At 40.4% G+C, this 16,612-nt stretch overlaps 1 protein-coding gene across 2 annotated transcripts in view; it reads left to right on the forward strand.

Annotated features, from left to right (window-relative positions):
• The window catches only part of SMS (spermine synthase), a 49,515-nt gene that overhangs the window by 30,194 nt on the left and 2,709 nt on the right, over positions 1–16,612 (forward strand). For both annotated transcript variants that reach the window (XM_065915880.1, XM_065915881.1), the window contains exons 5-9: positions 2–177; positions 1,031–1,185; positions 1,675–1,764; positions 9,795–9,909; positions 10,861–10,940. In XM_065915880.1, coding sequence (XP_065771952.1) covers positions 2–177; positions 1,031–1,185; positions 1,675–1,764; positions 9,795–9,909; positions 10,861–10,940 — 616 coding nt within the window. The remainder of the gene's footprint in view (position 1; positions 178–1,030; positions 1,186–1,674; positions 1,765–9,794; positions 9,910–10,860; positions 10,941–16,612) is intronic.

A 16,612-nucleotide genomic window follows, 5' to 3' on the forward strand; every position in this document is an offset into this window, starting at 1 on the left:
GATTACCACCCATAGTTCGAGGAGGGGCCATCGACAGATACTGGCCCACTGCGGATGGCCGCCTGGTTGAGTACGACATAGATAAAGTGGTGTATGATGAAGACTCACCTTACCAGAACATTAAAATTTTACACTCAAAGCAATTTGGGAATATTCTCATCCTCAGTGGGGATGTTAGTAAGTATTCCATCTCTACCCCAATCGCATAACAAAGTGACAATTTTAGATTGTGTTTTCGTGACCCACCATTGTAGGTTTGTCCAGGTACACGTGTCTTTGGGCACTGCTGGTTATTTTTGTGTGTGTTTGGTTTTTGAGATGAATATTTACATTAGATTTATCTGTGGCTTGTCTGGGTTTTCATATTTTATAGTAGAGCCATGAAAACTTTGTCTTGATACTCTTTTTTTATGTTATACATAGATATAAAATACAAATTTATTAACATTCTGTTATAGGTTATTGTTAAGATATTGAGTCTAGTTCCCTGTGCTATACAGTAGGTCCTTGTTGGTTATTTTATATTAATTGCTTGTTTATTTGGAAGTCTTTTTGTTGTGGAAAATTTCAAATCAGAGTAGACACAACAGTTAGATGAACCCACGTATACTCACCATTGAGTGTCAACAATGATAAACTCCTGGCCAGTCTTGTTTCCTTTAAACTCCAGTCACTTTTCTCCCTCTCATATTCTTTTGAAGCAACTCTGCTGTTATATTTCATCTAGAAATATGTAATTGCTTTTTAATTATCATATCTGAACAGGCTAAAGACTGAATTTTCTTCTAAACTAAACTATATGTGTGTATAATCTATGTAGGTAACATGTTGGGGGGTTAGTCGAATAGGGATGAAGAAAAGTCCACAATCCAAAAGGAAAAAAAAACATTAAAACCTTCCATATGCTGAGTTTTTAAAGACTGAAAAGGAAAACGTCTGAATTTTCTAGATTCTAGCAATTTCTGGAATGATAAGTCAGGTGCTCTGAGACTTTAGTTAAGTCACTGTTTTGGATGTTTCTCCTCCCTAGATTTGGCGGAAAGTGATTTGGCGTATACCCGGGCCATCATGGGCAGTGGCAAAGAAGATTACAGTGGCAAAGATGTACTGATTCTGGGAGGCGGAGATGGGGGCATATTATGTGAAATAGTCAAACTGAAACCAAAGATGGTGACTATGGTAGAGATATCCTTTGCTGTATAAGAGATTAAGTTTGGTGGACTTTGTTCTCTTCCTCCTTTTTTATCTTAGTACTACAGTTAATGTTATAAGATTACTTTGAACAAAGATTTCAACTTAGTACCAGTAGTCTATTTATATGGCTACCAGCAGGCCACCAGCAAAGAAGCAGAGTTGAGAATTAAAGAGCAGGCAACCTTTGCACCGTGTCAGCTGCCCAGCAGTTGCTGAGACGGCTTCTCCATTAGAAGGAAATTCAGTGCCTTTTGAGTGTCCTTGGTGCGCAAATGAAGTCATCGTCTCATCCATCATTTTTTTAAACTTTATAGTACCCAAATTAGTGTGAAAAATGTTATGTTCATCTTTATAGTGCCCAAATTAGTGTGAAAAATGTTATGTTCATCTTTACCTTTTAAAAAGTATTTTAAAAAAGTATTTCAGAATCCTTTGACACGTTCAAATCCAGGGGAAATTTCTCCTTAACCTATTTTGAACATTGACCAAATGGTGATTGACGGATGTAAGAAATACATGCGAAAAACATGTGGTGATGTCTTAGACAATCTTAAAGGAGACTGCTATCAGGTAATTATTTTTACTAGATAAGTGTTTTTTCTTAAGTCAAGTGATAATATGATGTTATTGATCACAACTGTGCCTTCTTAAAACAGCTTTAAGTGTAATTGGTTAAGAAGACAAATAATCGGGACTTCCTCGGTGGTCCAGTGGCTAAAGATTTCACACTCCCAATGCAGGGGGCCCGGGTGTGATCCCTGGTCAGGGAACTAGATCCCACATGCCCCAACTAAGACCCATTGCAGCCAAATAAACTAATAAATAATAGTTTTTTTAAAAAAGAAGAAGATAATCAAGATGATGGATGATCTTGTAGGGGAGGAAAAAGTTTCCTTCTACCCTTCCAATGCTTGCCCGAGACCCCTTGTGATAAGACTAACAAGAGGAAAAACAAGATTCATTAACGTTTTACACTCATGTATACATGGAAGATACACAGGAAGATAAGCAACTCAGAGGTGGCTTTAGAATTTAGGCTTAACAGGGAAATTTTCCTAACAGGGAAAGGGGGACGTAGGTGTCTTCAGTTCAGTTCAGTTCAGTTCAGTCGCTCAGTCATGTCCGACTCTTTGGACCCCATGAATCGCAGCACGCCAGGTCTCCCTGTCCATCACCAACTCCCGGAGTTTACTCAAACACATGCCCATCGAGTCGGTGATGCCATCCAGCCATCTTATCCTCTGTCGTCCCCTTCTCCTCCTGCCCCCAATCCCTCCCAGCATCAGGGTCTTTTCCAATGAAGCAACTCTTCGCATGAGGTGGCCAAAGTATTGGAGTTTCAGCTTTAACATCAGTCCTTCCAATGAACACCCAGGACTGATCTCCTTTAGGATGAACTGGTTGGATCTCCTTGCAGTCCAAGGGGCTCTCAAGAGTCTTCTCCAACACCATAGTTCAAAGGTGTCTTAGGTGAGAGTAAATGACTTAGGAAAAATGGACAGGGCCCTTAGAAGAGTAGAAAAAGAGGTGTGATACTTTGTGAAAAAGTTTGGGTGTGGTGTCAGCCTCTTCTGCCCTGATAAGAGGCCATCTTCCCTGGTTGAATCCCTCGGGGAGGGGTCTTTGATAATTTAGTTCCTTTTGCGGACTCTGTCTTTAGGTAGATAAAGGGGAGGTCAGAGAAAGCCTCTCTACATTTGCTGTTTTGAGATAGTCTGTTCTGCTGCCCTTTATTCTCTTATGTGAGTTCTATATATATTTATATCCAGGGAAAATGTGTATATCTAATAAAGAAAAGAAATTGCCAATTCCAGATGCTTTGAATTTAATAACATGAATACATTCTTGTATAAAAGATGTCATGTACCTTTTACACATTACTTATTTTTGGCTATGCTGGGTCTTTGTCGCTTCGAGTGGGCTTTCTCTCACTGCAGTGAGCAGGGGCTACTCTGTAGTTGGGGAGCATGGGTTTTCCATTGCGGTGGCTTCTCTTGTGGAGCAGAGGTTCTAGGCGCACGGGCTCAGTAGTTGTGGCTTATGCACAGGCTTATTTGCTCCATGGCATGTGGAATCTTCCCGGACCAGGGATCGAGCATGTATCCCCTGCATTGACGGGCAGATTCTTACCCACTGCACCACCAGGGAGGTCCTCATGTACCTTTTTATGACCTGGCAACCACTACCTTTTGTCTATTTTAGCCTGAGTCCATTTCTCAGTCCTCGAGAAGGGATTTACTAATTTAATTAGAGAGTGTAGATGATTAAAATGTTTGGCATAGGAATATTTACTTCTTGTTAAGGAAAGTGAAAGTGCAAGTCACTCAGTTGTGTCTGAGTCTTTGTGACCCCATGGACTATACAGTCCATGGAATTCTCCAGGCCAGAATACTGGAGTGGGTAGCCTTTCCTTTCTCCAGGGGATCTTTTGAACCCAGGGATCGAACCCAAGTCTCCATCATTGCAGGCAGATTCTTTACCAGCTGAGCCACCAGGGAAACCAAGTTCCTAAATTCTACTGTGCTTGTAAGTTGACCAATCATTGCAGTTTGTAGGATACATTTTGTATTGTATTTTGGGTATCCAAATATTAGTGCCCATACCCACATTATTTGATAGAGCAAGATAGCTAAGCTAATGCATATTTTTATTTGACTAGAATCTTGAATATGTATCTCTAGTTTTATAAACAGTTTAGATGAGTGCTTTAATTTGTTACATAAATTACTTACTCCTACCCATGTTCTTTAAGATGTGTGTGTCCAATTTGATTTCATGGTACACTCATACCAATATTTTTAAGCCAAGAGAGAAATTATATCTGTGTTAAAATGCAGCTGTGATAGTTTTATGGGCAAAAGGGAAAGATGCATATTTCACTTACACTATTGTAAAGTTTAAAAAGGGAGGGATGATGCAGCAGTTCTAATCCTGGGTGTTTATTTGAAGGAAAGGGAAACACTAATTCGAAAAGATATGTGCACCTCCATATTTATTGCAACATTATTTATAATAGCCAAGATATGGAAGCAACCTAACTGTCCATTAACAGATGAATGAATAAAGAAGATGTGGTGTATATTACACAGTGGAATCTTACTCAACCATAAAAATAAAAGAATGAAATCTTGATATCTGTGACAACTTGGATGAACCTTGATGGTATTATTTTCACTTAGCATAAAGTCCGGAGAAAGAAAAGTACTGTATGATTTCACTCATGCAGAGTATAAAAATTTTTTTATTAAAAGAAGAAACCAAACCAAATAATACATAGATCCAGGGAACAGAGTAGTACTTCCCAGAAGGGCAAGGAGTGGAAGAGGCTGAAATGTGTAAAGGGGACCAGCTGTCTGGTAATGGATGGAAATGATCCTTTTGGGGGTGAGCATGCTTTAGTACACACAAAAGTTAAAATAGAATGCTGTACACATGAAAAGGAAGAGGGAGGATTTAGGTTCTTCAGAGCATGACAGACTTTTCACAGTGACTAAAATATCTGCAAGTTTTATCATTTGTTTACAAATATTTGCCTTGTGAGCCAGACCCTTTGCTTAAGTGTTTTAAAATTTAATCCTCAAAGTCTTATGTGGTTGCTGCTTTCTGTTTTGGAGATGAAGACAGTAAGTTAAAGAGTCCAAAGGGCAGTTTATTCAGGATTCTAGGGTAACTTTAGAGGAATGTTTCAGATTCATGTCTCCCTGACTCCTTAGGTTAACTTAATTATGTGGGTTAAGAAAAAAAATACAAGAACAGCACATCTAAACCTGCAGTACTGTAGAGTCATAGACTGTTGTGATTGGAGGCAGGATATGGATGTAAGTGGGAAGATTTACTAATGGCCCCAGAAAAAAACTTATCGACTTGCAAGTCCAAGCTCTGAGGACAGAGTCCCAAAGGCAGATGGTGACATAGACAGGGGGACCTTTTAGAGAAGGAAAAATATTTTAAATAGGTTGGCTCTTGAGGAAGTTTAGTGCCCCAGTGCATCCCCCTCCCCATTTTGGGAACGGAATAGCCACCAAGGGGAGTCTGACAAACTCTTCTGATGCTAAGAGTTTTCCCGAAGCTCTAAAGGGGAGAGGGTTCCTGGTCTGTGGGACAGCAAGTAGGCAAGCCCCTTAGCCCTTAAAATACAACCAAAAAAAAAAAAAGACAGTTTTTTGGTTGTACCTTAAATGACTATAATGTTGTATGTCAATTATATCTCAATAAAACTGAAAGAAAATCATTCTGGAAAAAGCATTAAAAAAGAAAACAAACCAGGTCCTTGCAACTGTTTGTCATTTGAAAACACAATTACTGTTAACCGGTTTTAGAAAATGTTCCAGTGCACACCCCATTCCTTTTATGATGGAATAACTTTAGTACAGAAAGAAAAATAAAAGATTTTTTTTGTATATATATATATATATATATATATATATATTTGCAAGCAGTGAATCTAGCAGTTTTAAGGAATTTTTGTCCCCTAAATCTTGTCCCCAAAAGATGTAGTTAAATGTAAAGATATGAATCTTAAATCTCTTATCAACACAATGCATTATATATATTGAATAAAATAACATTAAAGAGACTCATTTATTCTTGGTTGTGCTGGCTCTGGTGGCTGTGCGCTAACTTCCTCTAGTTGCAGCGAGCAGGGGCCACTCTCTAGCTGGGGCGCTCAGGCTTCTCACTCGGTGCTCCTCTTGTTGTGGAGCACTGGCCCTAGGGCATGCAGGCGTCTGTAGTTGCAGCGTGTGGGCTAGTAGTTGTGCTGCACCGGGGCTTAGTTGACCTGAAGCATGTGGAATCTGCCCGAACTAGGGATCGAACCCATGTCCCCTGCATTGTCAGGCGGATTCTTATCTACAGTACCACTAAGGGAAGTCTGTAGTACTCTTTTTTTTTTTTTTTTTTTTTTGGTTAACATTTTTTATGAAGCCACCAGGTTTTCCTTTTAGGATTCTTTACTTGCTTACCCAGTTCATGGGTATGATTTGAAATCTATTAGAAACTAGGGCATGTCAAAAAGCCTTTCCTATGAATCTTCTTGAAGATGAAGCACTTTTGCAAAAGCAGTAAGACAGTAATTGAGTGACAAGACTTAAAAGGTACAGTGAAACAACTGATCTCAATGTCACTGACAGACTTGGTTGTAATAACTAGAATTATGGGTACCATTTTGTTAGGACACACCAGAATTTTAGAAATTCCATGTTATTTTATTATTAATTATTTGGCCACACCCTGTGGCATGTGGAGATCTTAGTTCCCCGACCAGGGATCAAATGCATGCCCCATAGAGTGGGAACATGGGGACTGAACCACTGGACTGCTCGGGAAGTCCCTATATAATTTTCTTTAAATTATTAGTGGAGTATAGTTGATTCACAATGTTGTATTCCATATAATTTTAAGAATGTAAAAACATTCGCCCACACAATATAACCTAAGGAGGCTTATCTCTCATCTGGCAATGTTTCCCACGTAATTTAACATACTGAATTGTCCTAGTTAATTTAATCTCGGAGATGCCTCAAGGGTTCCTCTGAAGCACCCCAAAATTAGCTGGAGGACAAAAAGAACTTCAGATCAAATTTGATATTTGGGGCACTTGTCAGAAATACTAAAAAGTCAAAGAAGATGATAAGTCACTGTGAAACAATAACCATTCACCCAAAGTGACAAAGATCTCAAAGGTAAATAAATACATGAAGTTAAAATTAGACCTCTCAAAAAGGCAAAAGCAGCTTAGCACTCTAAGGAAACTTTATTTTCTGCTGGGAAAGCAGAGAGAGGAAACCAAAAATCCAAATTCCAGTCTTGCATTATCAGTCTGTTCTTGATAATAAAATTTATTTACTTAAATTCAGTCTAATCATAGCCCATACTGACCAGGCACATACATGAACTTTTCTAAGTATTCCTTTTTCACAAACTTGCTAAAACTTTCTATACCTATATTATTTTGTCCCTGAGTTTCTTTACCATTCAGAAACAACCAACTCTAGGACAGAATTACCTTTTTTTCCATTTAACAAAATGGATTTCCATTCTTCATACATGCTTTTACTGCAAACAGTAAAAGCTTTACTTGTGTGTTGAAATATTTCTCTTTTTTTAAACATTTGAAAAAATGTTTTACCTAGAAATCCTCTTGAAAGTGAAAGTGTTAGTTGCTTAGTCGTGTCTGACTCTTTGTGACCCCATGGACTATAGCCCACCAGGCTCCTCTGTCCATGGAATTCTCCAGGCAAGAATACTGGAGTGGGTTGCCAAGCCCTCCTCCAGGGAGTCTTCCTGACCCAGCGATTGAACCTGGGTCTCCTGCCTTGCAGGTGGATTCTTCACCGTCTGAGCCACCAGGGAAGCTCTTACATTTAATTTACTCAAATGTTTCATCATAGTTTTTCTTGTTGACAAATTTTATAACAATATGAGCTTTATTGACTTTCTTAGATGCAATAAAAGTAATATACTTAATACTGATGACTCTAGAAACACGTCTGTATTAAACCAGCACATTTAAAAGCTTGATTTAATACCAAATATCAGTTTAATAGTGAATATTTCCTAGATCATATGAACCTGAAATTCATTCTGACTAGTTTTTTACATTTCTGAGAATTTACATAAGCACTTAAGTTCTTTTAAGTTAAACAGAGCTCATCCACAAACCAAGCTTAGCAATGCAATTTGGAGATGGAGGCACATCGTATTTATAATGTATGCATAAACATGCATATGTCTGTACAGACACAGATCTAAAACTTTACCTGTTTGAGTTTAAAAAGCACCCCCCACCCCACCCCAGGATTACAGATGATTAAAGTTTCTGCGAGTCCAGGTAGATCATTTTCATCTTGAAGGCACAAAGATCTGCATGTTTCTCCTAGAAAGCTAGCTTAATACTGATGGCACACACAAAAACCAGTTTCAAAATGTCAAAAGAGCCCCATCTTGGCTGTTTTCAGGGTGAGATTTCCTTCAGTTTCTACATACCTGTCACTCACTCATATTCACTTGCTTCTCTTACAAAAGAACTTGAATCAGCATTCAAGTTCCCAAGACCTCCTTAATGAGGATCAAAACTGGAAGGGGGAACAGTATTAGGACTCATGTACCCAGACACTTGGGCACACACACCAAATAAAAGCCAAACCAATTCCAAAAGGCTCCCTAAGATACAATAGTATAAAAGCCTATGCATAAGGAACTCTATCCCATTTCCCTTCCCTTTTACAAAACAGTTCTAGGTGAAGGATGTTCTAATTTGGAGGGTGTTCGAGGGGTACTGGGGCCAAGCAATACAGTGAAATTTTTTCTTTCATTCATGGGAGCAAAGCTGATCTCCCTGTTTTGTAGTGGACTACAAGATGGAACGGAATTGTCATCACCCAGTCAAATACCAAGCAAAGGGCACACCAGTGCAATGCAGAATGGTCTCTCAAGGTCGCCGCTCCCTTGCCCTAGAGAGGAGATACCCAGTCAGTTCCCCATTAGAGATGAAGGCAAGTGACCAAGCTGCACTCCTAAAGGCAAAATCCCTTGCTGTAAATGAAGCCAGTGAAGTTGGGAAGAATACCCTGGTGTCAGCATAAGCTCCATTACTAGCGATGTCTCAACAGGCCAATGCGAGTACTAATACACAAAGACATAAAAATACAAATATGGTCGCAGAGACGAGATCAGGTGAAGTATATAGTTCAAAATTGCACTCCCATTCCCACATGGAGGCCCCCGAACAGATCAGTCTGGGTCCCAAGAGAGAATTAGGGTGACTCACAGTGTGCCCAGAGTGGCTCGCTTTCCGAAAGGGGGTGAACTCAGAGGGAGCAGGTAGAATTCCTAGCTTATGTATGTGGGGGAGAGACCCCAAACCCATACCTGAGGTGGGTGGGCTGTAGGTCACATTTGTTTCCAAAAAACCTCGTTCCAAAAGGGCAGGTATCACCTGTCCCTCCTAGTTCTCTTGAGTGGAATGAACTCTGGGGATGGTTGGAGACTCAAGGAAAAGGGCTGCTCTTGGCCAGGACCGACCTGCCACGGGCACCGGCCCTTGGGTGGCTCAGCAGATGTGGTGAAACCCAGTCCGTGTGCCTGGTGCACAGGGAGGGCAAACAAACTCAGAGTTTGGAGCAAAGCAAGGTTTCTTGCAAGGGCCAACCAAGGAGAGGACTTTCCTGATGGATCAGTGGTAAAGAATCTGCCTGTGATGCAGGAGAAGATCCCCTGGAGGAGGACATGGCAACCTGCTCCAGTCTTCTTGCTGGAGAATCCCCATGGACGGTGGAGCCTGGCAGACCCCAGTCCACGGGGTCGCAAAGCGGCAGACACAACAGCACGCATGCAAGAGCAGACTTGGTGACCTCTCTTGTTTGTTTTCTTTATTTGTAAAATGGCGATGATAGTAATTCCTAAGAGGAGTTGTTCCACTTAATTGAAAGGCATGTAAAGCATCTGGTAAGCCCTGAACTTTTAGCTCCTGGCAGGTATGGGTTGTTCCTCCGGCAGGTGCTGCAGCCCCTGTGTGCATTTCCCCCTTCCTTTTACAAGTGTTTAACCACTTTCACGTATGTTGTCTCACCTGCATCTATGCTTGTTCTCTCTGGAAGGTTCTTATAGAAGACTGTATTCCAGTACTGAAGAGGTACGCCAAAGAAGGGAGAGAGTTTGATTATGTGATTAATGATTTGACAGCTGTTCCAATCTCCACATCTCCAGAAGAAGGTAGACTCTGTTTTAAACTTTTTATTTTGTATTGGAATATAGCCAATTAACAATATTGTGACAGTTTCAGGTCAACAGTGAAGGGACCCAGGCAGACATATACACATATCCATTATTCCCCAAACCCCTCTCCCAGCCAGGCTGCCCCAACCAAGATAATGTTCACAGAAATACGGAAATGTTTTTCTTAATACCATGTGAGAATGAAAAGATGTTAAGACATTGCCTAGTGAAGTTCCTTCATTTATTAAAGGTAGTAAACAGGCCAGTGGTGGGAAGATGGCTAGATTTGGCTTTGGTCAGATCCTGTTTTGCCACTAAACGAGCAAAATTAGCACAGTTGTTTGAAACAAGTATAGAAATAAAATGACTCATAATCATACCATTGAGATATCGGCTTGTTTATAATTTACATACTGGGATTTTTTTAACCTGTACTGGGACAGTTTGGTGACCTTTCTGAGCAATACCAGAGACAAGGCCCCTTTTCATGCCATGCAGTCAAAATCACTGCTCGCTTAGGATTTCAGTGTTCATGTTTTTCCCGTTACCTTGTCTTCCTGCTGAATTTCCAGACTCAGGTTCCCACCCTCACTCTTGGAGTTTCTCTCCTGCTTTTCCCCTTGCTTAAAGGTGTTCTCTTTTCAGATTTCAGCCACTGCTTTTTGTCAAACCTTTATGGGTATGGTGAGAGCAATGTTATGTACATCCGCATATGCTTTTGATTTTGTTTGTATATAGGTGTATGTGCACATGTGTCTAAGACACAAAATATATGACAATATGTTCTTGTTCACAGGCCCTTGAATATTGGGTCTCATGGCTATTTCTGTTTTTCTTTTTGTTTTTTTTTTTGAATCATTGAATATTAATGTGAATGTTTGACTTTAGATGTTGTTTCTCATGCATGCAAACTGATATTTATAAAACTTAATTTTTTTTAACATCCAGATTCCACATGGGAGTTTCTCAGACTGATTCTTGACCTCTCAATGAAAGTACTGAAACAGGATGGGAAATATTTTACACAGGTATAGACTTTAAACTGTTTTTTCCCCCAAAAAAATTCTCAATAAAAATTTTGCATTTTGTGCTTCACACACCAAGATACTTAGACATTGACATAAAGACTAAAGATAGCACTAACTATTTAGTTACTTGTAAAATGAAGACTAAATAAAGGTTTAAAGGGACTGGGTATAGTACGACAATATGCTCTTCCAATGCTGGAACAGTACAACTACTGGAAACAACGGTGAGTGGGAGAGACTGGGACAAGTATGTGCAAAAATCTTACATATTTTCAGTAATCATATTGGTAGTGATGGCATTAGTATTGCTTTTCTTAGTTGTATTTGCAATGTGGCATAAAGCCATTGAGCATTTATACAATATTTTAATTTTATCCTCAGCATTCTCAATGTGGAAGTAGGTAGTTGAAGATGTAATATAGAAGTGGATAAATGAAACTGTTGTACTGAAAAAATTTTTTATATTTATGTCTGTCTGTGTTCTCAAGCAGTAAGTTTGTAAATAGCTGACCTGTCCCTTTTAGGGAATTAATGAGTTCTGTCCTGTCCTGTTGCGAGTTTCCCTCATGGCGCAGTGGTAAAGAATCCACCTGCAATGCAGGAGACATGGGTTCCATCCCTGGGTCGGGAATATCCTCTGGAGGAGGAAATGGCAACCCACTCCAGTATTCTTGCCTGGAGAATCCCATGGACAGAGGACCCTGGTGGGCGACAGTCCATTGGGTCGCAGAGTCAGACATGACCGAGCAACTAAGCAGGCGTGCGCCTTGTTCTGTTCTGTCCTGTTACCATAACCTTCCGATTTATTAAATTTGGGCTTTGGCTGTAGTATGAGCTGCTGCCACCAGATGAAGACACAGACCGTGATTTCCACCCCCTTCCCCCTCTTCACCCTCCTGAGAGTGTTTAGTAGAAAAACCATCATAAACTGCATTGGCTGCAGTATGAGCTTTTGCCACCAGAGAGAGACACAGACCGTGATATATATGTATCTCCCCTCCCCCGCCTCCATTTTCTGGAGAGTCTTTTAGTGGGAAAAAACCATCCTAAACTGCACTAGCTGCAGTATCAGCTGCTGCCACCAGAGGGAGACACAGACCGTGATTTTCTTTTCTTGTTTTGTTTTGCCTTTGCACCTCATCCTCTAGGAAAAGTCATCAATATAATTTCATAAACTGCTCTGGCTGCAGTATGAACTGCTGCCACCAGATGGAAGCAAATTGTATTTTCCTCATTTTCTAGGGGATTCTTAATTTTAAAAGAAGGTTTGAAGTCAGTATTTCCTGATACATAAAAATACATATATATATCCTACTTAAGTCTTTAACATTTTGGAAATGACAGCAAAAGCAAGCTAGTTGATGATCAGTCTTTTTACTTGGTTGAAAAAGCCCTTGATTCATAAGCAGAAGATAAACAGTATTGTAGTCTGGTCCCTGTAATTAGTTCTTAAGCATTTTCAGGAGAACTCTACCTCCCCCCCCCCCCAACTTTTTTTTTTTTTAAGCACTAGTATATTTAGTGGAATTTATTTTTTATCTTCCCCACCCAGGGATTGAACCTGGGTCTCCTGCATTGCAGGCAGATTCTTTACCATCTGAGCCACCAGGGAAGCCCAAGTATATTTAAAAAAATATCAAGAACGATGGGAAAATTTCTGATTTTATTCTTCTGAGGAGGCTTTTTTAAAGTAAGCTCTGGGGAGTTTATGAGGTCTGAGATTCATAATGCTGAAAACAAATCGACAACTCCTTGATTTTGTTTCCAGCCGATCCTGTTTTCTTCCTCTTCCCCTTGCACAGAACACCCCTACAGGTGGCAGTTAATCCTTGATCATCTCATACTTGCTGAAAGTGTTGGCAAGCTTCAAGGGGAACAGACAACTGTCTACAAGTGGACTTTTAATTTTTTTTAACCCCTGATGCTTAGGAATGATTTTTAAAAACAAATTCTAATATTGACTTTTTAAAAGCCAGGGGTCCATAAACCACGGGCTGTTTCTCAGCCCTTGCTTGTTTCTTGCAGTTTTCTTGACACACAGCCACGCCCATTCATTACACAGTGTCTGAGGCTGCTTTTGCACTGCAGCAACAACTCGGAGCAGTTGTGGTGAAGACTATATGATCTGCAAAGCCTAAAATATTTTCTCTCTGGCCCTTTGCAGAAATTTGCTCACCCCTGCTTTACAGGAGCTCTACAATGAAACCTGCTCAAACCAAGTGGCCTAATTCCTGTAAAAGCAACCCAAATTCAATGAGTTGGGTTTTCATAAGTGAATATTTCTCAAGCAGAGCATATATTGATAGAACTGGATTCTTTTTATGTTTCTGCAAATAGAAATCCCTTGGGGCTTAAGATGGGAAAGAAGGGGAGGCTCTGGCATCTTTAATCAAAAGAGACTGAGAACAATTTGGATCTAATGCAAACCAGTCAGTTTGCAGTAGACAACAGGTGCTCTTAGGAAGAAAGTGTGACTGGTGTCTTGTTATAAATATTTGCCTGGTAGACTGCTTTCTCAGTGTGGACAACTAATAGAAGCACTTGCTTGACAAATCGTCACCACACATTTGTTAACACTAAAGACCCAGGCTTTGATCACCTGGTCTTTGCCAACCAACTTTTACTAAAAACCACCTTAAATACTCAAGGCTGTGCTGGTTTCTAAGAGTTATCCAAAAGATGTGTTAGGACGTGCTTCCCACCCCTGCATTCACTGCAGTTGGAAACTCAAGGCGATCTCATTTTATGATACCTGGGAATCCCATAGTATGTCGGGTAGTTCAACATGTCATATGGACCACAGGGGCATAGACCTGTGAAGAAGCAATAGTCGGGTCAAGAGCCACAGCATGCTCTGACTAAGGACGCACCGATGGTATTGCCACGGTGGAACACTTCCTCATGTAGCACGTGGTATGCTCAGGAAATGCCCTTAATACACTCACATCTCCCTTCCCTTAGCCTGTAGCTTAGAAACAGAGGAAGGGTTAAGGATGGGACAAAAATGGTGTTTGGCTTGTTAACTTGGTAACTGGCAAAAACTAAACGTCCCTGCCTAAAATTGCTTGCATCACCATGGAGATTTTATGATGTCACTAATTTCACTGTGGCTTCTTGAAGACAGCCTTGTCTGTGGGCCACAAAGCTGGGGAAGTCCTCTTGGAATGTGCTGATCCATGGAGCCACGTCTGGTGGGCCAGGGGGCAGAGAGTTGCTTTTGTGGAACTAAGAGGCAGATCCTGGGACTTGACTTTCGCCCCTCCACTCCCCATTAAAAAAACTTTAGTTATTTGGAAGTACAAATGTGTGTGTGACATTCATGTTAGTTACGATACAAAGATATGAGCCCCCCTCCCCCCACCTCCCACAGACCTGGATGTTACCAGTACACTTGACACATCTACATTTCTCCATCAACCCCTCCCGCCTTCTGGAAGCAACTCAGAGTTTTTTTCCCCTCTGTTTTTGAGGTATTTCACATATGTGTGATTTCCTAAATCATCACGTTATTTTTGCTTGTTTTAGAAGAGATAAAAATGGTGTCATTAAGTAAATAGTCTTCCAGACTTTTTTATATTACAGATATGACATAAACTCTTTGAAAGATACAAACATGGAGAAGGAAATGGCAACCTACTCCAGTGTTCTTGCCTGGAGAATCCCAGGGACGGGGAGCCTGGTGGGCTGCTGTCTATGGGGTCGCACAGAGTCCGACATGACTGAAGCGACTTAGCAGCAGCAGCAGAAACATCCTCTTGGAGATGCAGCCAAGAAAGCCATCAGCAAATTGACAACAAGAACAGTGAAAAAGGGTGATAAGGAAACAGACCCAGACTTCAATCATTGTGCAGTCTGCATAGAAAGCTATAAACAGAATGATGTTGTCCGGATTCTGCCCTGCAAGTTCTTGCACGGCACCAAGAGGCTGCAGAGCTGTGAAAACAACTCGCCCTCAATGTAGACGCCTCACCCCACCCGCAGCCATTGTTCTGATCACTCTGGCTTCCAGTGTGTTGGGAAGTAGGAGAGTGGGAAGGCATTGTTTCAGTGTTACTGGTTTTGTTCCCTTTTATGTTCTATACTTCCACATATCCCCAAGTATTTCTGCATCCCAAAGTATTCCTAATAGGAATAAAGGACTTTTCTGGAAAAAAAAAAGATACAAACAATATTAAAACCTATAAGGTAAAAAAGCAGGTGTCACCCGGAGCTAACATGGGGCAACAAGAGCCTTGTAGGATGGAAGACGCTGTATTGTGGTTCACCTCCCAGGTGTGCCCCAGCCTTGCCACGTTATTCTCTTCCTCTCCTCCTTAATAGGTGCTGAATTTTTTGCTATTGGATTGTTGTTATGTATCTCCTATATGTCCTAAGAAAAGAACAGTGTAGTTTAAATACACAGAAAGGTGAAATGTATCATGGTACTTTTTTGGGGTAGGCATCTATTTGTGGGGATTTTTCTTTTTTAAACTGCTTTTTGACAATTTGGGGGAAGAATAAATTGAAACTGTTCTGTTTACTTACTACAGTCTTTGTAAGGAGGTCTTCCTGTATTCCGTCTATAAAGAGAGAGTATGGTGTCATTTTTAAGATGGCAAGGAAAAGCTTGAACTGTGAACCTTGGTGGCACTTCCATTCTATAGCTTCCGTAGTAGTGAGGTGTTCTAAAAACAACTGGGAGTGTTTTCTATTTGTGAATCTTAAATTACACATGTGGTGTTTATATACTCTCATGGTGAACTTACTGTTGAAACCAAATTATATGCTGGTCAAAGGCACTTGGGCCAATTCCCACTGCAGGACCCTAGATGATGGGTTACTAAACAGGTTGGCCCTGAAGTGTGACGACATGCTGATCGAATGTGCTCAGTTAAAGCTGCCCAGGCCAGCTCTCAGAATAGTCCTGTCTACCCACTTCCCCGTAGCTGGCTGGTTTTTTTGATTTTGAAATGCCATCCTTAGGAATGCTTGTATCACAGGATGCTTTATTTGTGAATAATTTTCATCTTGGCTGTTTCGAGGCAAATTGATAAAGAAGTTCTTACGAAGAAATGTTATCAGCGCGTATACTCTAGTTGTTCCAAATGTTTAGAACTTCAGAGGTTAAAAGGAAATAGTTGATATTAAATGCTCATCTTGTTTTCTAAATCCATTATGAGAAAATTGGGGGAAAATTGTGCTCAAATGATAAACCCTACCCCAGACCTACCTAATGAAAATCTATAATATAACAAGACCCCATATGATTCATATACACATTAAAAATTGAGAATTGCAGCTCTAGAATTAGGCAGATTCTGTATCCATTCACCAGCTCTCCTGGGTCTTGGCTACCAGCACTTCTGATTCTCTTCACCATTGTTTTTAATAGTCATAGAGTGGCTGCTGCAGCTCCACATATCACATCTAAGTCACAGGCTGGAAGAAAGTTGAAGGAGCAAGGTCACTGTGTTTATCCTTGATTTGTCTACAGTCAAATATCACTTATATGTGGAATCTAAAAAATAGTACAAATGAATCTGTAAGAAACAGACTCACAGACATAGAAAACAAATGTATAGCTACCAAAGGTGAAAGGGGACCAGAGGGAGAAATGAGAAGGTCGGGATTAATAGATACAAACTACTGTACATAAAATAGATAAACAACAAGGACCTCCTATATAGCAGAAG

Source organism: Muntiacus reevesi, chromosome X (assembly GCF_963930625.1).
Source record: "Muntiacus reevesi chromosome X, mMunRee1.1, whole genome shotgun sequence".
Taxonomy (NCBI): domain Eukaryota; kingdom Metazoa; phylum Chordata; class Mammalia; order Artiodactyla; family Cervidae; genus Muntiacus; species Muntiacus reevesi.